The sequence below is a fragment of the Pseudophryne corroboree genome, chromosome 5 (assembly GCF_028390025.1).
Source record: "Pseudophryne corroboree isolate aPseCor3 chromosome 5, aPseCor3.hap2, whole genome shotgun sequence".
In the NCBI taxonomy this organism is placed as follows: Eukaryota; Metazoa; Chordata; class Amphibia; order Anura; family Myobatrachidae; genus Pseudophryne; species Pseudophryne corroboree.
The window spans coordinates 621,572,574-621,597,168 of NC_086448.1; the positions used below are offsets into that span (position 1 = coordinate 621,572,574).

Here is a 24,595-nt window from a genome sequence, read left to right on the forward strand (position 1 = left end):
ATGAGTCATCAGTGATATGCAAATCATCTTTTATTACAATAATCATAAATTGAATACTTTTCTGCCATTTTGGCTGTAACTTTGCATTATCGTAGTCGACACTGGAGTCAAACTCCGTGTCGATATCAGTGTCTATTATTTTGGATAGTGAGCATTGAGAGACTCTAAAGGTCTCTGCGACATAGGGACAGACATGGGTAGATTCCCTGTCTGTTCTCTAATCTTTTGTGCAATAAATTCACCTTAGCACTTAATTACACATATCCAAACAGGTGTCGGCGTTGTCGACGGAGACACCCTCACACACATATTTGCTCCATCTCCTCCTTAGGGGAGCCTTTTACCTCAGACATGTCGACACACACGTACCGACACACCACACACTCAGGGAATGCTCATCTGAAAACTATTCCCCCATAAGGCCCTTTGGAGAGACAGTATGCCAGCACACACCCCAGCGCTATTAACCCAGGAATAACACAGTAACTTAATGTTAACCCAGTAGCTGCTGTTTATATTAATTTTTGCGCCTAATTATGTGCCCCCCCTCTCCTTTTACCCTCTTCTACTGTGTAACTGCAGGGGAGAGACTGGGGAGCTTCCTCTCAGCGGTGCTGTGGAGAAAAAACATGGCGCTCGTGAGTGCTGAGGAAGAAGCACCGCCCCCTCGACGGCGGGCTTCTGTCCCGCTTTCATGTACAATTTTGGCGGGGGCTCATGCATATATACAGTGCCCAACTGTATATTATGGAAACTTTTGCCAAAGAGGTCTCTAATTGCTGCCCAGGGCGCCCCCCCCCCCCTGCGCCCTGCACCCTACAGTGACCGGAGTATGTGGGTTTAGTGTGGGAGCAATGGCGCACAGCTGCAGTGCTGTGCGCTACCTCATATGAAGACTGGAGTCTTCTGCCGCCGATTTCGAAGTCTTCTTGCTTCTGTCTGCCGGCTTCTGTCTTCTGGCTCTGCGAGGGGGACGGCGGCGCGGCTCCGGGATTGGACGACCAAGGGTGCGATCCTGTGTACGATCCCTCTGGAGCTAATGGTGTCCAGTAGCCTAAGAAGCAGGACCTATCTTCAGTGAGTAGGGCTGCTTCTCTCCCCTCAGTCCCACGTAGCAGAGAGTCTGTTGCCAGCAGATCTCTCTGAAAATAAAAAACCTAACAAAATACTTTCTTATAGCAAGCTCAGGAGAGCTCACTAAGTAGCACCCAGCTCGTTCGGGCACAGATTCAAACTGAGGTCTGGAGGAGGGACATAGAGGGAGGAGCCAGAGCACACCAGTATCCAAATTCTTTCTTAAAGTGCCCTGTCTCCTGCGGAGCCCGTCTATTCCCCATGGTCCTTACGGAGTCCCCAGCATCCACTAGGACGTTAGAGAAAATATTGGCTAAAACTGACTTTAGGCTGTGTGTATAAGGTGTATATGAAACATAAATGCATTCTGTGCTTAGACTTAGGTCCCATCACCATGATATCTCATTATGGTATGCAATTATTCCAAAAATACGGAAAAATCTGATATCCAAAATACCTCTGGTACCAAACATTTTGGATAAGGGAAACTCAACCTGTCTATATATATATATATATATATATATATTTAATATTATTAATTTTTTTTTAATATAGGTTTTCTCAAACATCAGAACATTGGTCAGGAAGATCGGTAACATCGGAACATTGGTGATATCGCAACATTACTTTCACACAGGTTGCAGGGAGGCAGAGAGACCTTCTGGTCCATCTGACAGCAGCAGCGGACGGCAGTTTCCCTTCCCTACAGCTGCAAACACTGTCCATCTGACTGGTCGCATCCTGTGAGACCAGGTCAGATAAGACACTTGCTGGTATGGTCGCATCTGATGCGACCATGCCAGGCAAGTGGTTAAAGTCCAGGAGGGAAACATTCTTAAAATGAAGAGAAGTACTAGAACACGAGACATGCACTGAAACTGGAGGGAGGTAGGTTAAGGGGAAAAATGACTTTGCAGAAAGGGTAGTGGACAAGTGGAGTAGCCTCGAATCAGAGGTGGTAGAGGCTAAGACAGTAGTGCAATTTAAACATGTATGGGATAGACATATTTACAAAGAAATAAGGATCAAATAAGGTTTCAGATAAAATATGGTCAAAAGGGGCAGACTCGATGTGGTTCTTATCTGCCGTCAAATTCTATGTTTTTATGTAGGTTTCTATCATTTGCCCTTTCTTGGACAGCGTCTTGTAGGTCGCTCAGAACCTTACGTTGCTCATTTTTCTTGCTTCCAACACATTAACTTCAAAAACTGACTGTTCACTTGCTGCCTAACATATCCCATCACTTGAAAGGTGACATTGTAACTTCATTTTTACTTCACCTGTCAGCGGTTTCAATAGTATGGATGATGGGTGTATGTTCCTAAGCGCAGTTTTAGATACTGTTTCTATGTAACATTGTAAGGGAAAACAAACTAATTCTCTTACATTTATACCCCATTCATATATTACGAATTCTACTTCACTATTTCACACTGAGACACAAAGCATTAAGGAGGTCAGGCACCAATGTTAAGCGATAAGGCATGGCTCACAGTAGGCATTTCCTATTTATACGAATGTGTTCAAGTCAGTGCTTTATAGAGGCCAGTCAATTTCTCCCACACCGGTGTCAGCTAATTATTTTTTGATGAATTAGCTTTGTGGAGAAATGGTCTTCAGAAAGTACTGCCACATAGTTGAAAGCACACAATTCTGTGTCATTTACACCTCAGCATTAAGTTTTTCCATCACTGGAACAAACAGGTTTAAGGCCAAATCATGAGAAAATAGGATTTTAATTACCTACCGGTAAATCCTTTTCTCGTAGTCCGTAGAGGATGCTGGGGTTCCATTTAGTACCATGGGGTATAGCCGGGTCCCTTGGGAGCCAAGGGCACTTTAAGAGTTTAATAGTGTGGGCTGGCTCCTCCCTCTATGTCCCTTCTACCAGACTGTCTAGAAACTGTGGACGAGGAGACGGACATACTTCGAGAGAAGGAAATACACAGATAGTGGTGAGAATCACACCAGCTCAGACCGAATTGAAAAACCATGCTGACCGGCATGCAACATGGAGAAACCATTCCAACCAGCATGCAACATGGAGAAACCATGCCAACCAGCATGAAACATGAAGTAACCATGTTAATCAGCATGCAACATGAAGAAACCATGTTAACCAGCATGAAACATGAAGAAACCATGTTAACCAGCATGTAACATGAAGAAACCATGTTAACCAGCATGAAACATGAAGAAACCATGTTAACCAGCATGCAACTAACCAGCAGGAACTAGAAGAAACCCTGCTAAACAGCATGAAATAGGAACAGCAACAGCTGAACCAATACTTAACCAAGCAACAATGCAGGAAAACGAAACACTGGGCGGGCGCCCAGCATCCTCCACAGACTACGAAAAAATAAGATTTTACTTACCGATAAATCTATTTCTCGTAGTCCGTAGTGGATGCTGGGGACTCCGTCAGGACCATGGGGATTAGCGGCTCCGCAGGAGACAGGGCACAAAAATAAAGCTTTAGGATCAGGTGGTGTGCACTGGCTCCTCCCCCTATGACCCTCCTCCAAGCCTCAGTTAGGATACTGTGCCCGGACGAGCGTACACAATAAGGAAGGATTTTGAATCCCGGGTAAGACTCATACCAGCCACACCAATCATACCGTACAACTTGTGATCTGAACCCAGTTAACAGTATGACAACGTAGGAGCCTCTGAACAGACGGCTCACAACAATAACAACCCGATTTTTTTGTAACAATAACTATGTACAAGTATTGCAGACAATCCGCACTTGGGATGGGCGCCCAGCATCCACTACGGACTACGAGAAATAGATTTATCGGTAAGTAAAATCTTATTTTCTCTAACGTCCTAGTGGATGCTGGGGACTCCGTCAGGACCATGGGGATTATACCAAAGCTCCCAAACGGGCGGGAGAGTGCGGATGACTCTGCAGCACCGAATGAGAGAACTCCAGGTCCTCTTTAGCCAGGGTATCAAATTTGTAGAATTTTACAAACGTGTTCTCCCCCGACCACGTAGCTGCTCGGCAGAGTTGTAATGCCGAGACCCCTCGGGCAGCCGCCCAGGATGAGCCCACCTTCCTTGTGGAATGGGCCTTGACAGATTTAGGCTGTGGCAGGCCTGCCACAGAATGTGCAAGTTGAATTGTGCTACAAATCCAACGAGCAATCGTCTGCTTAGAAGCAGGAGCACCCAGCTTGTTGGGTGCATACAGTATAAACAGCGAGTCAGATTTTCTGACTCCAGCCGTCCTTGAAATATATATTTTCAATGCCCTGACAACGTCCAGCAACTTGGAATCCTCCAAATCGCTAGTAGCCGCAGGCACCACAATAGGCTGGTTCAGGTGAAACGCTGACACCACCTTAGGCAGAAAATGAGGACGCGTCCGCAGTTCTGCCCTGTCCGAATGGAAAATCAGATATGGGCTTTTATACGATAAAGCCGCCAATTCTGACACTCTCCTGGCTGAAGCCAGGGCCAGTAGCATGGTTACTTTCCATGTAAGATATTTCAAATCCGCCGATTTGAGTGGCTCAAACCAATGGGATTTGAGAAAATCCAAAACTACATTAAGGTCCCACGGAGCCACTGGGGGCACAACCGGGGGCTGTATATGTAGTACTCCTTTTACAAAAGTCTGGACTTCAGGAACTGAAGCCAATTCTTTCTGGAAGAAAATCGACAGGGCCGAAATTTGAACCTTAATGGACCCCAACTTGAGGCCCATAGACAATCCTGTTTGCAGGAAATGTAGGAATCGACCCAATTGAAATTCCTCCGTGGGGGCCTTCCTGGCCTCACACCACGCAACATATTTTCTCCAAATGCGGTGATAATGTTGTGCAGTCACCTCCTTCCTGGCTTTTACCAGTGTAGGAATGACCTCTTCCGGAATGCCTTTTTCCCTTAGAATTCGGCGTTCAACCGCCATGCCGTCAAACGCAGCCGCGGTAAGTCTTGGAATAGACACGGTCCCTGCTGAAGCAGGTCCCGTCTTAGAGGTAGAGGCCACGGATCTTCCGTTAGCATCTCCTGAAGTTCCGGGTACCAAGTTCTTCTTGGCCAATCCGGAGCCACGAGTATCGTTCTTACTCCCCTTTGCCGTATAATTCTCAGTACTTTTGGTATGAGAGGCAGAGGAGGAAACACATACACTGACTGGAACACCCACGGCGTTACCAGAGCGTCCACAGCTATTGCCTGAGGGTCTCTTGACCTGGCGCAATACCTGTCCAGTTTTTTGTTGAGGCGAGACGCCATCATGTCCACCTTTGGTTTTTCCCAACGGTTCACAATCATGTGGAAGACTTCTGGATGAAGTCCCCACTCTCCCGGGTGTAGATCGTGTCTGCTGAGGAAGTCTGCTTCCCAGTTGTCCACTCCCGGAATGAACACTGCTGACAGTGCTATCACATGATCTTCCGCCCAGCGAAGAATCCTTGCAGCTTCTGCCATTGCTCTCCTGCTTCTTGTGCCGCCCTGTCTGTTTACGTGGGCGACTGCCGTGATGTTGTCCGACTGGATCAACACCGGCTGACCCTGAAGCAGGGGTTTTGCCAGGCTTAGAGCATTGTAAATCGCTCTTAGCTCCAGTATATTTATGTGAAGAGATATCTCCAGGTTTGACCATACTCCCTGGAAGTTTCTTCCCTGTGTGACCGCTCCCCAGCCTCTCAGACTGGCATCCGTGGTCACCAGGACCCAGTCCTGTATGCCGAATCTGCGGCCCTCTAACAGATGAGCACTCTGCAACCACCACAGAAGAGACACCCTTGTCCGTGGCGATAAGGTTATCCGCTGATGCATCTGCAGATGCGATCCGGACCATTTGTCCAGCAGATCCCACTGAAAAGTTCGTGCGTGGAATCTGCCGAATGGAATCGCTTCGTAAGAAGCCACCATCTTTCCCAGGACTCTTGTGCATTGATGCACAGACACTTTTCCTGGTTTTAGGAGGTTCCTGACAAGTTCGGATAACTCCTTGGCTTTTTCCTCCGGAAGAAACACCTTTTTCTGAACCGTGTCCAGAATCATTCCCAGGAACAGCAGACGTGTTGTCGGGGTCAACTGAGATTTTGGAAAATTCAGAATCCACCCGTGTTGTTGCAGCACTACTTGGGTTAGTGCTACTCCGTCCTCCAGCTGTTCTCTGGACCTTGCCCTTATCAGGAGATCGTCCAAGTAAGGGATAATTAATACGCCTCTTCTTCGCAGAAGAATCATCATTTCGGCCATTACCTTGGTAAAGACCCGAGGTGCCGTGGACAATCCAAACGGCAGCGTCTGAAACTGATGATGACAGTTTTGCACCACGAACCTGAGGTACCCTTGATGTGAAGGGCAAATTGGGACATGCAGGTAAGCATCTTTTATGTCCAGGGACACCATAAAGTCCCCTTCTTCCAGATTCGCTATCACTGCTCTGAGTGACTCCATCTTGAACTTGAATTTTTGTATGTACAGTTTCAAAGATTTCAGATTTAGAATAGGTCTTACCGAGCCGTCCGGCTTCGGTACCACAAATAGTGTGGAGTAATACCCCTTTCCCTGTTGTAGGAGGGGTACCTTGACTATCACCTGCTGAGAAAACAGCTTGTGAATGGCTTCCAATACCGTCGCCCTGTCTGAGGGAGACGTTGGCAAAGCAGACTTTAGGAACCGGCGAGGGGGAGACTTCTCGAATTCCAACCTGTAACCCTGAGATACTACCTGCAGGATCCAGGGGTCCACCTGTGAGCAAGCCCACTGCGCGCTGAAATTCTTGAGTCGACCCCCCACCGCTCCTGAGTCCGCTTGTAAAGCCCCAGCGTCATGCTGAGGGCTTTGCAGAACCCGGGGCGGGCTTCTGTTCCTGGGAAGGAGCTGCTTGCTGCCCTCTCTTACCCTTTCCTCTGCCTCGGGGCAGATATGACTGTCCTTTTGCCCGCTTGTTCTTATAGGACCGAAAGGACTGCGGCTGAAAAGACGGTGTCTTTTTCTGTTGGGAGGGGGTCTGAGGTAAAAAGGTGGATTTTCCGGCAGTTGCCGTGGCCACCAGATCCGATAGACCGACGCCAAATAATTCCTCCCCTTTATACGGCAATACTTCCATATGCCGTTTGGAATCCGCATCACCTGACCACTGTCGCGTCCATAAACTTCTTCTGGCAGATATGGACATCGCACTTACTCTCGATGCCAGAGTGCAAATATCCCTCTGAGCATCTCGCATATAAAGAAAAGCATCCTTTAATTGCTCTAAAGTCAATAAAATACTGTCCCTATCCAGGGTATCAATATTTTCAGTCAGGGAATCCGACCAGACCACCCCAGCACTGCACATCCAGGCTGAGGCGATGGCTGGTCGCAGTATAACACCAGTATGTGTGTATATACTTTTTAAGGTAGTTTCCAGCCTCCTATCAGCTGGATCCTTGAGGGCGGCCGTATCAGGAGACGGTAACGCCACTTGTTTTGATAAGCGTGTGAGCGCCTTATCCACCCTAGGGGGTGTTTCCCAGCGCGCCCTAACCTCTGGCGGGAAAGGGTATAATGCCAATAACTTTTTTGAAATTAGCACTTTTCTATCTGGGTTAACCCACGCTTCATCACATACATCATTCAATTCCTCTGATTCAGGAAAAACTACAGGTAGTTTTTTCACACCCCACATAATACCCCTTTTTGTGGTACTTGCAGTATCAGAGATATGTAAAGTCTCCTTCATTGCCGTGATCATATAACGTGTGGCCCTACTGGAAAATACGTTTGTTTCTTCACCGTCGACACTAGATTCAGTGTCCGTGTCTGGGTCTGTGTCGACCGACTGAGGTAAAGGGCGTTTTACAGCCCCTGACGGTGTCTGAGACGCCTGGGCAGGTACTAACTGGTTTGCCGGCCGTCTCATGTCGTCAACTGATTTTTGTAATGTGCTGACATTATCACGTAATTCCATAAACAAAGCCATCCATTCCGGTGTCGACTCCCTGGGGGGTGACATCACCATTACAGGCAATTGCTCCGCCTCCACGCCAACATCGTCCTCATACATGTCGACACACACGTACCGACACACAGCAGACACACAGGGAATGCTCTATTGAAGACAGGACCCCACTAGCCCTTTGGGGAGACAGAGGGAGAGTTTGCCAGCACACACCCAAGCGCTATAATATATATGGGAACAACCCTATATAAGTGTTGTATCCTTATAGCAGCTTAAATATAGTAATATCGCCAAAAAAGTGCCCCCCCCTCTCTGTTTTACCCTGTTTCTGTAGTGCAGTGCAGGGGAGAGTCCTGGGAGCCTTCCTCACAGCGGAGCTGAGCAGGAAAATGGCGCTGTGTGCTGAGGAGAATAAGCCCCGCCCCCTATTTCGGCGGGCTCTTCTCCCGGAGTTTGTGAGATCTGGCAGGGGTTAAATACATCCATATAGCCTCAAGGGCTATATGTGATGTATTTTTAGCCATAAAAAAGGTATTATACATTGCTGCCCAGGGCGCCCCCCCCAGCGCCCTGCACCCTCAGTGACCGCTGTGTGAAGTGTGCTGACAACAATGGCGCACAGCTGCAGTGCTGTGCGCTACCTCATGAAGACTGAAAAGTCTTCTGCCGCCTGTTTCTGGACCTCTTCAATCTTCGGCATCTGCAAGGGGGGTCGGCGGCGCGGCTCCGGGACCGGACTCCATGGCTGGGCCTGTGTTCGATCCCTCTGGAGCTGATGGTGTCCAGTAGCCTAAGAAGCCAATCCATCCTGCACGCAGGTGAGTTCACTTCTCTCCCCTAAGTCCCTCGATGCAGTGAGCCTGTTGCCAGCAGGACTCACTGAAAATAAAAAACTTTTTCTAAGCAGCTCTTTAGGAGAGCCACCTAGATTGCACCCTGCTCGGACGGGCACAAAAACCTAACTGGGGCTTGGAGGAGGGTCATAGGGGGAGGAGCCAGTGCACACCACCTGATCCTAAAGCTTTATTTTTGTGCCCTGTCTCCTGCGGAGCCGCTAATCCCCATGGTCCTGACGGAGTCCCCAGCATCCACTAGGACGTTAGAGAAAAGAATTTACTGGTAGGTAATTAAAATCCTATTTTCTCTTATGTCCTAGAGGATGCTGGGGTTCCATTTAGTACCATGGGAATGTACCAAAGCTCCCAGTATGGGAGGGAGAGTGCTGAGGCACCTGCAGAACAGATTAACTAAACTTTAGGTCCGCAGAGGCCAAAGTAACGAACTTGTAGAAGTTAGCAAACGTGTTCGACCCGGACCAAGTAGCTGCTCGGCAAAGCTGTAGAGCTGAGACACCCCATGCAGCCGCCCAGGAAGAACCCACTTTACGAGTAGAGTGGGCCTTAACAGATTTTGGACACAGCAAGCCTGGCGTAGAATAAGCATGCTAGATAGAAAACCTGATCCAGCGAGAAGTTGTCTGCTTAGAAGCAGGACAACCAACCTTGTTGGGATCATAAAGGACAAACAGAGTCCGACTTTCTGTGATGAGAAGTTTTCTTCACATATATTTTCAAAGCCCTCACAACATCCAAGGACTTTGAGAAATTGAGGTGTCAGTAGCTACTGGCACCACAATAGGTTGGTTGCCGATACAACCTTTGGAAGAAATCGCCGACGCGTTCTGAGCTCAACACTATCCTCATGGAAAATCAAGTAAGGGCTCTTGTGCGACAATGCCCTCTGTGACAGCCTTCCAAGTAAGTAACTTTACGTCCACCTCCTCCAAAGGTTCGAACCAATACGGTTTCCGGGACTGCAACACCACATTAAGATCCCAAGGTGCCGTAGGAGGCACAAAGGGTGGTTGGATGTGCAGAACTCCTTTCAAGAATGTCTGAACCTCAGGGAGGGCAGCCAATTGTTTCTGGAAGAAAATGGACAAGGCCGAAATCTGGACTTTTATGGAGCCCAAGCATAGGTCCACATCCACACCTGCTTGCAGAAAGAGGAGAAAACGTCCTGGATGAAACTCCACCATAGGAAACTTCTTAGATTCACGCCCAGACACATACTTTTTCCCAAATGGTAATGTTTTGACGTTACTCCCTTCCTAGCCTGTAGGAATGACCTGTTTTGGAATGCCTTTCCGAGCTAAGATCTGGCGTTAAACCTCCATGTCGTCAAACATAGCCGCGGTAAGTCTTCATAAGCGAACGGCCCCTGTTGAAGAAGGTTCTCGCAAAGAGGAAGAGGCCTCGGATCCTCCAAGAGTAATCCCAGCAGATCTGCGTACCAAGCCCTTCTTGGCCAATCTGGAGCAAAACGGATCGCGTGAACTCTTGTTCTTTATATTAGTTTTGGAATTCTAGGGATGAGTGGAAGTGGAGGGAACACACACACACACTGACTGGGACACCCACGGAGTTACCAGGGCGTCCACTGCCACTGCCTGTGGGTCTCTTGACCTAGAACAGTACCTCCGAAGCTTCTTGTTGAGGCGAGAGGCCATCATGTATATCTGAGGCCTCAACCGCTCATTGCACCTCTAGCTCTCTGTGAAATGGTGAAGGATTGATAGAAAATAATTACTATTGGAGTTTGCAAGAACAAAGGAAGTGATATTACAAGCGTAATCGGGTGGGCACTATGGCACTATTGACACCCCACCAATTCTGGTACGTAGGTCCGCCACATAAAGGTGGATTGAAGTTTTTTCCGCTCTATATTATATCATATATGTGATTGTAACTCCAGTAAACCCATTTTGATCCCTACGGTACTTCGCTATTGTAATGACTGGCACAGCGCAACAGACTCCAGGGCATTTCTCTTTAACCACTTGCCTGGCATGGTCGCATCAGATGCGACCACATCAGCAAGTGCTTTATCTGACCTGGGCTGGTCGCACGGGATGCGACCAGTCACATAGAGCGTGGGAAGACAAACTTCCCCCTGCTGCAGCTCTCAGAGGGACCGTAAGGTCCCTCTGCCTCCCAGCACCCTCCCCCAGTGTTTGCTGTGCTGTCAGTCAGTCAGCACGGCAGAACCCCCCAACCACCCAGCAGCTGCAGACAGTAGCAGCCACTAGGAAAGTGTTAATTAAACTGGCCCCCAGTGTACCTGTTGGCTGTCCCGGCTTTTAAAACGATAGTCGCAATGTTTCAGATGGTGCTGTCCGATGCTTGTAAAAAAAAATTAAAAAAAATAAACGTTTTTTTTTTTTTTTTACAAATATATAAAAAAAAATTCAAATAAAATAATTTTGGATAACATTAAATAAATGTTCTGCACCTAATTCGCTCATTAAAAAAAACAAAAAATTTCTGAATGTTTTTTTGAGAAAAAAAAAAGTCAGTTTAGTGGTTAATGCCCATACTGTCCGTTAGCCTCCTCCTCTCTACCCAGATGTAGTGACCTGTGACCTTTTCATTGCTGCTGACCTGGTTCCATATATTACACGTGTTCCTTATCACGGCCTTGGCTATTCTTATGACCATGATTTGTTGCTGCCAGTCCTGAACTAGGAATGTCTAATATTATGTCTGTCTCCAGTCCTTGACCATGGCATGTACTGTACAGCCGGATTTGTTTGCCAATTATCAGTTCATATTTGAAGAGCCGATACTACTACTCTATCAATCAGTCATTATCATAAGTAAATATCAGTGTTCTCACCATCAATGGGTTTTCTATAACTGCAAGTACTTAGTGTGTGATCTAGAAGTGCATGATTGTTGTCCAGTTGCAACTTAACTCTGACTGCTTCGTAACTATTTGCCATTTATACAATAAAGGATGGTATTATATTGGATAATGTCAACTGTTATCATATACTCTGCTTATGTATATATTGAACTTGTACATCTTTGAGACCTGGTTAATGTCCTTCAAATTAATAATAAATTCCTAATTATTTATAATCCTCTACTACCTGGAGATGAGGCATCTTAGTACTAGTAGGCATGTTTTGCTTTAAAAGAAAGGCAGCTGCCATTAGTGATTTTAGAATTCCTAACACTTTTCGTCATGTACTATTCTTAGAACCTATTACAGTACCAGTTTGAAAGTAGCTGGGCTATTCATTACGACAGATTCTACTAAAGTTTGACCATAGAGATTGCATTGCTGTAAGGTTGATATCATGCACCTTTTAGCAATGGATGTGGCTGAAATGGGCAAACACATTAGAATAGCTTTACACATACTTTTGGCCATGTAATTTACTATTTGTTTAGAACAATTTTGGAAACATGACATTTAAGCATATCTGTCAATAGATCTGTGAACAATTGAATTTCCACCCTATGTTTAAAAGCACCAACCTTGAAATTAGATTCCGGATAATAAGAATCTTAATTACAATCAGCTACATTGAAAATAAATACTTGTTTTGAATGATCTCTGGTATGAAGTACAACAGAAAACTACAAAGATATTTCTTCACACCCAGTACTGCCCATAAAAATCACAAGTTCCCATCAATTTTTTTATCCTGGGCCCCATTTCTCATTATTATATCTCACAACATGTACATTTAAAATGTGTGACAGTTAAATGATTACTAATTAAGTTTACTTTAAGATTCCCAACCCCTCCCACCAATAAATCAGAACAATTTGTATGAATCCCCCTTTTCTCTCGTATACTATTTTCAGTTCAAATTAAGCAAGTATATGTGATATGTTGGATGAGAAGCCTTACTGGTACCAAGCACCAACTCTCCATCCACTCCAACACATTCTAAGAATGTGTGAAACGTCATAGTACCGGTTGCTCCTCTGCCCACTGACAGCATTGAGGCCATGCGCTGTAATTAGAAGTTCCCTGACCCTAAAGCTACAGTGATCTAGGTGTATTATGGTGTAATCAAGAAGTTCAATGGCTGTACTACAACAGGGTCTAATGTCAGACGCCCTAGGCTGCAACATGATCCACATAATGGTTGATCAGGTACTAGATATTCAATCTTGGGGACCCTCAAAAGAAGAGGAACCAGGATGCTTTCCCCCTTGTGCCCCTTAAATGTGTACAAGTTTATAGACTGCAGCCTGATAAGCCTAATCAGGTGCTGAATAGACAACCTTACGTCCAGTTGACCTTCAGACGGGGAGGGTTCAGGGTACTTGCCTGTACCCAGTGTACACTGGGTTTTAGGCAGAACCATTGGTTGCATAATGGATGACCTGGCACAAGAATGGATATAGCGAGTGCCCATATTTTTTGCTTGACGTTAAAAGAAAGAAAATCACATACAAACTGCTTACCTGGCCATTTGATATGCGTGTAAATATTGTATTTTTGTCTTGTAGTTTTAAGCTCAAATCTAAGAAAGTCAATTTATTCGTGCTGACTTCAAACTTGTCATTTGTAAATAAAACACCGGAGATTCTGTTATAACACTCAGTAGGGACAATTCCTCTCTTTTTAGGTGCAGCACACCAGTCAAAACTAGAAATAAATGACAAAGAAAACAGTGAGGAAAGTCAGTCTGACAAGATACTGATATATAAGCAATACATATGACTAATGTAATGAAATGGTTCATTTAACTATATGCTTTATCTTTCTGCATATCCTTTATTTCTCTTACGTCCTAGAGGATGCTGGGGACTCCGTAAGGACCATGGGGATAGACGGGCTCCGCAGGAGACATGGGCACTTTAAGAAAGAACTTTAGGTATGGGTGTGCACTGGCTCCTCCCTCTATGCCCCTCCTCCAGACCCCAGCTTACTACTGTGCCCAGAGGAGACTGGGTGCATTACAGGGATCTCTCCTGAGTTTCCTGAAAGAAAGTATATTTGTTAGGTTTTATATTTTCAGGGAGCCTGCTGGCAACAAGGAGCAGAGTGGCAATGGCGGAAGCCACCAGGATTCTTCGCTGGGCGGAAAATCATGTAAGTGCACTGTCAGCAGTGTTCATTCCGGGAGTGGACAACTGGGAAGCAGACTTCCTCAGCAGGCACGACCTGCATCCAGGAGAGTGGGGACTTCATCAGGAAGTCTTCGCACAGATTGCAAGTCAGTGGGGAATGCCCCAGATAGACATGATGGTGTCCCGCCTCAACAAAAAGCTACAGAGGTATTGCGTCAGGTCTAGAGACCCTCAGGCGGTAGCGGTGGACGCCCTAGTGACACCGTGGGTCTTCCAGTCGGTTTATGCGTTTCCTCCTCTTCCTCTCATCCCAAATGTGTTGAGAATAATAAGAAAAAGAGGAGTACAGACAATTCTCATTGTTCCAGATTGGCAGCGAAGGGCCTGGTATCCGGATCTGCAGGAGATGCTCACAGAAGATCCGTGGCCTCTTCCTCTAAGGCAGGACCTGTTGCAACAGGGGCCCTGTCTGTTCTAAGACTTACCGCGGCTGCGTTTGACTGCATGGCGGTTGAACGCTGGATCCTAGCGGAAAAGGGCATTCTGGATGAGGTCATTCCTACTCTGATAAATGCTAGGAAGGACGCGACAGCTAAACATAATCACATTATATGGCGAAAGTATGTTTCTTGGTGTGAGGCCAGGAATGCTCCTACGGAAGAGTTCCATCTTGGCCGTTTCCTTCACTTCCTACAAACTGGAGTGAATTTGGGCCTAAATTAGGCTCCATTAAGGTTCAGATTTCGGCCTTATCCATTTTCTTTCAGAAGGAATTAGCTTCTCTCCCAGAAGTACATACTTTTGTGAAGGGAGTGCTGCATATGCAGCCTCCTTTTGTACCTCCGGTGGCGCCTTGGGACCTTAACGTGGTGTTGAGTTTCCTTAAGTCGCACTGGTTTGAACCACTTAACGGTGGAGTTAAAATATCTCACTTGGAAGGTGGTCATGTTGTTAGCCTCGGCTTCGGCTAGGCGAGTGTCGGAATTGGCGGCTTTGTCTCATAAAAGCCCCTATCTGGTTTTCCATATGGATAGAGCGGAATTGCGGACCCGTCCTCAATTTTTGACTAAGGTGGGGTCATCTTTTCATATGAACCAACCTATTGTGGTGCCTGTGGCTACGCGAGACTTGGAGGATTCCGAGTCCCTTGATGTGGTCAGAGCTTTGAAAATGTACGTGGCCAGAACGGCTAGAGTCAGAAAAACAGAAGCACTGTTTGTCCTGTATGCAGCCAACAAGGTTGGCGCTCCTGCTTCAATGCAGACTATTGCTCGCTGGATCTGTAACACGATTCAGCAGGCTCATTCTACGGCTGGATTGCCATTACCAAAATCGGTCAAGGCCCATTCCACTAGGAAGGTGGGCTCTTCTTGGGCTGCTGCCCGAGGGGACTCGGCACTACAGCTGTGCCGAGCTGCTACTTGGTTGGGTTCAAACACCTTTGTAAAATTCTATAAGTTTGATACCCTGGCTGAGGAGGACGTCCTGTTTGCTCAATCGGTGCTGCAGAGTCATCCGCACTCTCCCGCCCGTTTGGGAGCTTTGGTATAATCCCCATGGTCCTTACGGAGTCCCCAGCATCCTCTAGGACGTAAGAGAAAATAAGATTTTAAACCTACCGGTAAATCTTTTTCTCGTAGTCCGTAGAGGATGCTGGGCACCCGTCCCAAGTGCGGACTACTTCTGCAAGACTTGTATATAGTTTTGCTTATTAAAGGGTTATGTTATAGTTTCATCGGTCTCGGACTGATGCTATGTCATTTTCAAACTGTTGACTGGTTAGTATATCACAAGTTATACGGTGTGAATGGTGTGGGCTGGTATGAATCTTGCCCTTGGATTAACAAAAATCCTTTCCTCGTACTGTCCCTCTCCTCTGGGCACAGTTTCTCTAACTGGGGTCTGGAGGAGGGGCATAGAGGGAGGAGCCAGTGCACACCCATACCTAAAGTTCTTTCTTAAAGTGCCCATGTCTCCTGCGGAGCACGTCTATCCCCATGGTCCTTATGGAGTCCCCAGCATCCTCTACGGACTACGAGAAAAAGATTTACCAGTAGGTTTAAAATCTTATTTTATCCATTTTATAATCTATGGGAGAAAATCTTTTACAGTGGTATATTCCTGCATACAAGGATTTGGGATTGGCATAGAGCTACATATTCCCATACCAATCTCTCACTTCCTAATGACCTCCTAATTCATTCTCCTAGCAAACTATGTAATCTATATTTGACACCTTATTTAATGATATCAATATATCAGTCATAGATCCTTCACTGATCAATGATATAGTTAGTACCTTCTAACTGAACATTCACAAACTTGTTTCACACTAAATTGAATGTCACCTGTGAAACTTACTCAAATCTTCATCATAGGAACAAAAATGTCAGTGTCTTTATTTTTTGTAAATGTAAAATGTACTATGTATAGTATGAATACATGTATTTAAAACAGTGTTTTTTAAATAGACTGTAGGGCAGACATGCCAGTAAACTTAATGAAGACATGTTTAGCCTAATTATTTAGGATGCAAGAATCATATGAAGTCATATCCTCAAGGTGAAACTTGTGGTTTGGGGTTTTCTCCTTCTCTCCTTTTTTGGGGCGGATTAATTTATTAAAAATGCTTTCTTTTACTAGGCTCATCTATCTGCTGCCATCCGTTCTGGTTTTGTTCACACACTTGGATGTGCAAGAGATCAACTCTATTCTGCAACTTCATTTTGGACAACAAACGGTCCCACATTAGTCTTACTGAATTCCAACAGCCTCATTCTTTCCAATGGAACTTTATATTTACACTGCACAACATCGCTATATCCAGAATTGGCTGCTTGACAATGACCTCTATGGCTCACATCTCTCTTGAACACTTCTTTGCACCTGGTATGAGTCTCTCTTGTGTGAGGTTCCGCCCTCTGCCACCTACCACCACTCTTTATATGACTACCAGAAATATCTGGCACATATTACACCATATTTAAACTACATCCGTATTTGTCTGTGCATTTGCCCTTCTTTAATAAGCCTAATTTCCAGAATGGTGAAGCAGCATTGCCGTTTACCTCTTGGAAGGCAATATGGCTTCATACTATTGGTCAACTCATGCACAAACAATCTAAGAAACCACTGTTCAGGCATGTGTGGTCTACCTGGGTGTGGTCTCTTAATTTGGCATTTAGTGAAGCTCAGTAATGTACTAGTATGGTTGCTCTGCCACTAGAAATGCTACTCTCCCTCCACCGCCATTTTCATAAGGCTAGATCATCTCATTATGCTTTCTTTTGGGCCCCTGTAGACTATAGCACTCCCAACAATTGACTGATTTAAGAGCAAGATCGCTCTTCTCACTTGACCATGGACTTCCTCCTTAAAACTTCTAAATTATTACAGTACCTGCCACAACTTATGTGGAAATGTTTTTAAAAATGTATTACATGGCCGGTTTTCCCTTCAAGACATTTTAAAATGTACTTTATCTAAAATGTGGTTCTCACAGGGTGGATCTTTTTAATTGGATTATGGGTTTGTCCCACTATCAAAAGATTGTGGTTAAAAATTGGACATTTTGCCACACATTCTTGGTCAACTGACTGTGGAATGGGCTATTTTGGGGATTTTACCACATGATACTAGAGATTCTGGAGGAGAGCATAAACTGGTTTTTAACAGTCTCTGCAGGTACCAAAAAGATTTTTTTTTTCCAGATGTGGATTTAGCTACCACCACTGTCCAGGACTCCTTTTCTGGACAAATTATTTAACATTTTTAATATGGATTGAGTAGAGGCTTCCCTTCAGTAGGAAAGCCGCAGTCAAACTTTTTGAGACATGGGATAGTTATATGGTCATCCTCTCCGAATAGCTACGGCAACGCATTCGAAAAATGCTTTTGTGCCACTATACGGCATGAGTCTTTGCGCAGACTCCCTCATCCCATTGTACCACAGCTTTTATTTTCTACACAATTGATCCCTGAAAACCCTGACCCCACAGTGCCTTACGGACTTATTTGGTGTCAGAATTTTGTTATTAATGAGTCTTACCAAACATGTACTCATTACAGTGCATATTTTACATATGCCTTCGGGATTTCTGCACTGTACATGTTTCATTTAATTTTACTTTGCTTTTGTCTTTTACCAGCTGTTTGATGCATGTTTGTCTTATGGACATGCTACAGTAACAAACCAAAAAGAGTTGCTACAATTTACCTCACAGAATTTTCTTTTACTAAAATAACTGATCTGATCATCATTTACAGTCGAAATGTAAGCAGCATTATACTATCCAGGCCCTCTCTCAAAATTCAGCATTAGAACAAGAAGGAGATTGTGAGGGAAGCCACATTAAAGTACAGTACATCTGGAATTTTAAAGAAAACACAGTGAACCAGATAAAATGTGGGATAAGGTTTTGGGGTCAGGTTCAATAAAAATGGATCTTTTTGGCTGCAATTCAAAACACTATGGGGTAGATTTACTAAAGCTTCTAATTCAAAGCAGTGGTGTTGCCCACAGCAGCAAATCAGATTGTAGCTTTGATTCTTCTATTGAAGCCCAGAAAATGATACACAGAATCTGACTGGTTGCTATGGGCAACTCCACAACTTTTCATTTTTAGATGTTTCAGTAAATCTAACCCTATGTGTGGCCTATTCCTATGAAAATACCATCTGGACAGTAAAGTAAGGGTGTGGCAGCATCATGCTGTCAGGATGCTTTCCCTCAGTGGTGACTAGGCATGTTATAAAAATTAAAAAAACGGATGAATGGTGCAAAGAACAGGGAGATACTGCAAGACAACCCATTTCAGTCTGCTAGACTAAAATTTGGAAGAAGGACAGCAGGACAATGATCCCAATGACAATGACAATGACAGCAGGACAATCAGCAGGACAATGATCCCAAGCACAAGGCTAAAGCAACAATGGCATGGTTGAAAAACCAAAAAGTGAATGTTCTACAATGGCCAAGTCAAAGTTCAGATCTCCATCCAATTGAGGATTTGTGACAATATTCAAAGATTCAAGTCTGCAAGCACTATCCAACCATCCTGAACAACCTGTAGTAAATCTGCAAGGAAGAAGGGTTATAATCATTCCCAGTGTGTAAACCTGGTGGAAATCTACTCCAACAAATACAACTTTCAAAAAAGGTGATTCTACCAAGTACTAGATTGCAGGGGTTGAGTATTTATGTACTCATCCTTATTTAGTTTTTAAAAATTGCAGACACAATGAAGTATGAGTTTGAAAATGTACTTTAAATAAGAATTTACTCACCGGTAATTCTATTTCTCGTAGTCCGTAGTGGATGCTGGGAACTCCGTAAGGACCATGGGGAATAGCGGGCTCCGAAGGAGGCTGGGCACTCTAGAAAGATTTATGACTACCTGGTGTGCACTGGCTCCTCCCACTATGACCCTCCTCCAAGCCTCAGTTAGGACACTGTGCCCGGACGAGCTGACATAATAAGGAAGGATTTAGAATCCCGGGTAAGACTCATACCAGCCACACCAATCACACCGTACAACTCGTGATACTATATCCAGTTTGACAGTATGAAAACAACTGAGCCTCTCAACAGATGGCTCAACAATAACCCTTTAGTTAGCAATAACTATTTACAAGTATTGCAGACAATCCGCACTTGGGATGGGCGCCCAGCATCCACTACGGACTACGAGAAATAGAATTACCGGTGAGTAAATTCTTATTTTCTCTGACGTCCTAGTGGATGCTGGGAACTCCGTAAGGACCATGGGGATTATACCAAAGCTCCCAAACGGGCGGGAGAGTGCGGATGACTCTGCAGCACTGAATGAGAGAACTCCAGGTCCTCCTCAGCTAGGGTATCAAATTTGTAGAATTTTGCAAACGTGTTTGCCCCTGACCAAGTAGCTGCTCGGCAAAGTTGTAAAGCCGAGACCCCTCGGGCAGCCGCCCAAGATGAGCCCACCTTCCTTGTGGAATGGGCATTTACAGATTTTGGCTGTGGCAGGCCTGCCACAGAATGTGCAAGCTGAATTGTACTACAAATCCAGCGAGCAATAGTCTGCTTAGAAGCAGGAGCACCCAGCTTGTTGGGTGCATACAGGATAAACAGCGAGTCAGATTTTCTGACTCCAGCCGTCCTGGAAACATATATTTTCAGGGCCCTGACAACGTCTAGCAACTTGGAGTCCTCCAAATCCCTAGTAGCCGCAGGGACCACAATAGGCTGGTTCAGGTGCAACGCTGACACCACCTTAGGGAGAAACTGGGGACGAGTCCTCAATTCTGCCCTATCCATATGGAAAATCAGATAAGGGCTTTTACATGATAAAGCCGCCAATTCTGACACTCGCCTGGCTGAAGCCAAGGCCAATAACATGACCACTTTCCACGTGAGATATTTTAGATCCACGGTTTTTAGTGAATCAAACCAATGTGATTTTAAGAAACTCAACACCACGTTGAGATCCCAAGGTGCCACAGGAGGCACAAACGGGGGCTGAATATGCAGCACTCCTTTCACAAATGTCTGAACTTCAGGTACTGAAGCTAGTTCTTTTTGAAAGAAAATCGACAGAGCCGAGATCTGTACTTTAATGGAGCCTAGTTTTAGACCCATATTCACTCCTGCTTGCAGGAAATGCAGAAATCGACCTAGTTGAAATTCCTCTGTTGGGGCCTTTTTAGCCTCGCACCATGCAACATATTTCCGCCATATGCGGTGATAATGATTTGCCGTAACATCTTTCCTGGCTTTAATAAGCGTAGGAATGACTTCTTCCGGAATACCCTTTTCCTTCAGGATCCGGCGTTCAACCGCCATGCCGTCAAACGCAGCCGCGGTAAGTCTTGGAACAGACAGGGCCCCTGCTGTAGCAGGTCCTGTCTGAGCGGCAGAGGCCACGGGTCCTCTGAGATCATCTCTTGAAGTTCCGGGTACCACGCTCGTCTTGGCCAATCCGGAACCACGAGAATTGTGTTTACTCCTCGCTTTCTTATTATTCTCAATACCTTTGGTATGAGAGGCAGAGGAGGGAACACATAAACCGACTGGTACACCCACGGTGTCACTAGAGCGTCCACAGCTATCGTCTGAGGGTCCCTTGACCTGGCGCAATATCTTTTTAACTTTTTGTTGAGGCGGGACGCCATCATGTCCACCTGTGGTTTTTCCCAACGGTTTACCAGCATCTGGAAGACTTCTGGATGAAGTCCCCACTCTCCCGGGTGGAGGTCGTGTCTGCTGAGGAAGTCTGCTTCCCAGTTGTCCACTCCCGGAATGAACACTGCTGACAGTGCTAGTACATGATTCTCCGCCCATCGGAGAATTCTTGTGGCTTCTGCCATTGCCATCCTGCTTCTTGTGCCTCCCTGTCGATTTACATGGGCGACTGCCGTGATGTTGTCTGACTGGATCAGCACCGGCTGGTGTAGGAGCAGGGATTTTGCTTGACTTAGGGCATTGTAAATGGCCCTTAGTTCCAGAATATTTATGTGAAGGGAAGTCTCCTGACTCGACCATAGTCCTTGGAAGTTTCTTCCCCGTGTGACTGCCCCCCAGCCTCGAAGGCTGGCATCCGTGGTCACCAGGACCCAGTCCTGTATGCCGAACCTGCGGCCCTCTAGAAGATGGGCACTCTGCAGCCACCACAGTAGAGACACCCTGGTTCTTGGAGACAGGGTTATTAAGCGATGCATCTGAAGATGCGATCCGGACCATTTGTCCAATAGGTCCCACTGAAAGATTCTGGCATGGAACCTGCCGAAGGGAATTGCTTCGTAAGAAGCTACCATCTTTCCCAGGACCCGCTTGCAGTGATGCACCGATACCTGTTTCGGTTTCAGGAGGTCTCTGACTAGAGATGACAACTCCCTGGCTTTCTCCTGCGGGAGAAACACGTTTTTCTGGACTGTATCCAGAATCATACCAAGGAACAGCAGCCGTGTCGTCGGAACCAGCTGTGACTTTGGGATATTCAGAATCCAGCCGTGCTGGTGCAGCACTTCCTGAGATAGTGCTACTCCCACCAACAACTGTTCCTTGGATCTCGCCTTTAGTAGGAGATCGTCCAGGTACGGGATAATTAAAACTCCCTTTTTTCGAAGGAGTATCATCATTTCCGCCATAACCTTGGTAAATACCCTCGGTGCCGTGGACAGTCCAAACGGCAGCGTCTGGAATTGGTAATGGCAATCCTGTACCACAAATCTGAGGTACTCCTGGTGAGGATGGTAAATGGGGACATGCAAGTAAGCATCCTTGATGTCCAGGGATACCATGTAATCCCCCTCGTCCAGGCTTGCAATAACCGCCCTGAGCGATTCCATCTTGAACTTGAATTTTTTTATGTATGTGTTCAAGGTTAAAATGGGTCTCACCGAACCGTCCGGTTTCGGTACCACAAACAGTGTGGAATAGTAACCCCGTCCTTGTTGAAGTAGGGGCACCTTGACTATCACCTGCTGGGAATACAGCTTGTGAATTGCCGCTAGCACCGCCTCCCTGTCTGAGGGAGCAATCGGCAAGGCAGATTTTAGGAACCGGTGGGGTGGAGACGCCTCGAATTCCAGTTTGTACCCTTGAGATACTATTTGAAGGATCCAGGGATCCACCTGTGAGCGAGCCCACTGATCGCTGAAATTCTTGAGGCGGCCCCCCACCGTACCTGGCTCCGCCTGTGGAGCCCCACCGTCATGCGGCGGACTTGGAAGAAGAAGCGGGGGAGGACTTTTGCTCCTGGGAACCTGCTGTTTGTTGCAGCCTTTTTCCCCTACCTCTGCCTCTGGACAGAAAAGACCCGCCTTTTCCACGCTTGTTTTTCTGGGTCCGAAAGGACTGAACCTGATAAAACGGCGCCTTCTTAGGCTGTGAGGGGACATGGGGTAAAAATGCTGACTTCCCAGACGTTGCTGTGGAAACTAGGTCCGAGAGACCATCCCCAAATAATTCCTCACCCTTATAAGGCAAAACTTCCATGTGCCTTTTAGAATCTGCATCTCCTGTCCACTGGCGAGTCCATAAGCCTCTCCTAGCAGAAATGGACAATGCACTTACTTTAGATGCCAGTCGGCAGATTTCCCTCTGTGCATCTCTCATATATAAGACTGAGTCTTTGATATGGTCTATGGTTAGCAGGATCGTGTCTCTGTCTAGTGTGTCAATATTTTCTGACAGTTTATCTGACCACGCGGCGGCAGCACTGCACATCCATGCTGACGCAATAGCTGGCCTAAGTATAATGCCTGAGTGTGTGTATACAGACTTCAGGATCGCCTCCTGCTTTCTATCAGCAGGTTCCTAGAGGGCGGCCGTATCCGGAGACGGTAGTGCCACCTTTTTAGACAAACGTGTGAGCGCTTTATCCACCCTAGGAGGTGTTTCCCAACGTGACCTATCCTCTGGCGGGAAAGGGAACGCCATTAGTACCTTCTTAGGAATTACCAATTTTTTATCAGGGAAAGCCCACGCTTCTTCACACACTTCATTTAATTCATCTGATGGGGGAAAAACTACGGGTAGTTTTTTCTCCCCAAACATAATACCCTTTTTAGTGGTACCTGTATTTATATCAGAAATGTGTAACACCTCTTTCATTGCCTCAATCATGCAGTGAATGGCCTTAGTGGGCATCAGGTTAGACTCATCGTCGTCGACACTGGTGTCAGTATCAGTGTCGACATCTGGGTCTGCGGTCTGAGGTAGCGGGCGTTTCAGAGCCCCTGATGACCTTTGAGACGCCTGGACAGGCACGAGCTGAGAAGTCGGCTGTCCCACATTTGGCATGTCGTAAAATTTCTTATGTAAGGAGTCTATACGTGCACTCATTTCTTTCCATAAGCTCATCCACTCAGGTGTCTGCCCCGCAGGGGGTGACATCCCTTCTAAAGGCATCTGCTCCGTCTCCACATCATTATCCTCATCAAACATGTCGACACAGCCGTACCGACACACCGCACACACACAGGGAATGCTCCAACAGAGGACAGGACCCACAAAAGCCCTTTGGGGGGACAGAGTGAGAGTATGCCAGCACACACCAGAGCGCTATATAATGCAGGGACTGAGTTATGTCCCCTATAGCTGCTTTTTCTATATAAATTTATACTGCGCCTAAATTTAGTGACCCCCCTCTCTTTTTTACCCTTTTCTGTAGTGTAGACTGCAGGGGAGAGCCAGGGAGCTTCCTTCCAGCAGAGCTGTGAGGGAAAAATGGCGCCAGTGTGCTGAAGGAGATAGCTCCGCCCCTTTTCCGGGGACTATTCTCCCGCTTTTTCCTATATTCTGGCAGGGGTATTTTCCACATATATAGCCTCCGGGGCTATATATTGTGGTATTTTTGCCAGCCAAGGTGTTATTATTGCTTCTCAGGGCGCCCCCCCCCCAGCGCCCTGCACCCTCAGTGACCGGAGTGTGAAGTGTGTGTGAGGAGCAATGGCGCACAGCTGCAGTGCTGTGCGCTACCTTGGTGAAGACTGATGTCTTCTGCCGCCGATTTTCCGGACCTCTTCTTGCTTCTGGCTCTGTAAGGGGGACGGCGGCGCGGCTCCGGGACCGAACACCAAGGCTGGGCCTGCGGTCGATCCCTCTGGAGCTAATGGTGTCCAGTAGCCTATGAAGCCCAAGCTGGCTGCAAGCAGGCAGGTTCACTTCTTCTCCCCTTAGTCCCTCGCTGCAGTGAGCCTGTTGCCAGCAGGTCTCACTGAAAATAAAAAACCTAATTTCTATACTTTCTTTCT

General features: G+C 46.3%; 1 protein-coding gene across 1 annotated transcript in view; it reads right to left on the bottom strand.

Moving 5' to 3' along the window:
* Positions 1-24,595, bottom strand: part of SMCHD1 (structural maintenance of chromosomes flexible hinge domain containing 1) — an 838,152-nt gene that overhangs the window by 413,999 nt on the left and 399,558 nt on the right. The window contains exon 12 of the mRNA XM_063923554.1: positions 13,253-13,436. Coding sequence (XP_063779624.1) covers positions 13,253-13,436 — 184 coding nt within the window. The remainder of the gene's footprint in view (positions 1-13,252; positions 13,437-24,595) is intronic.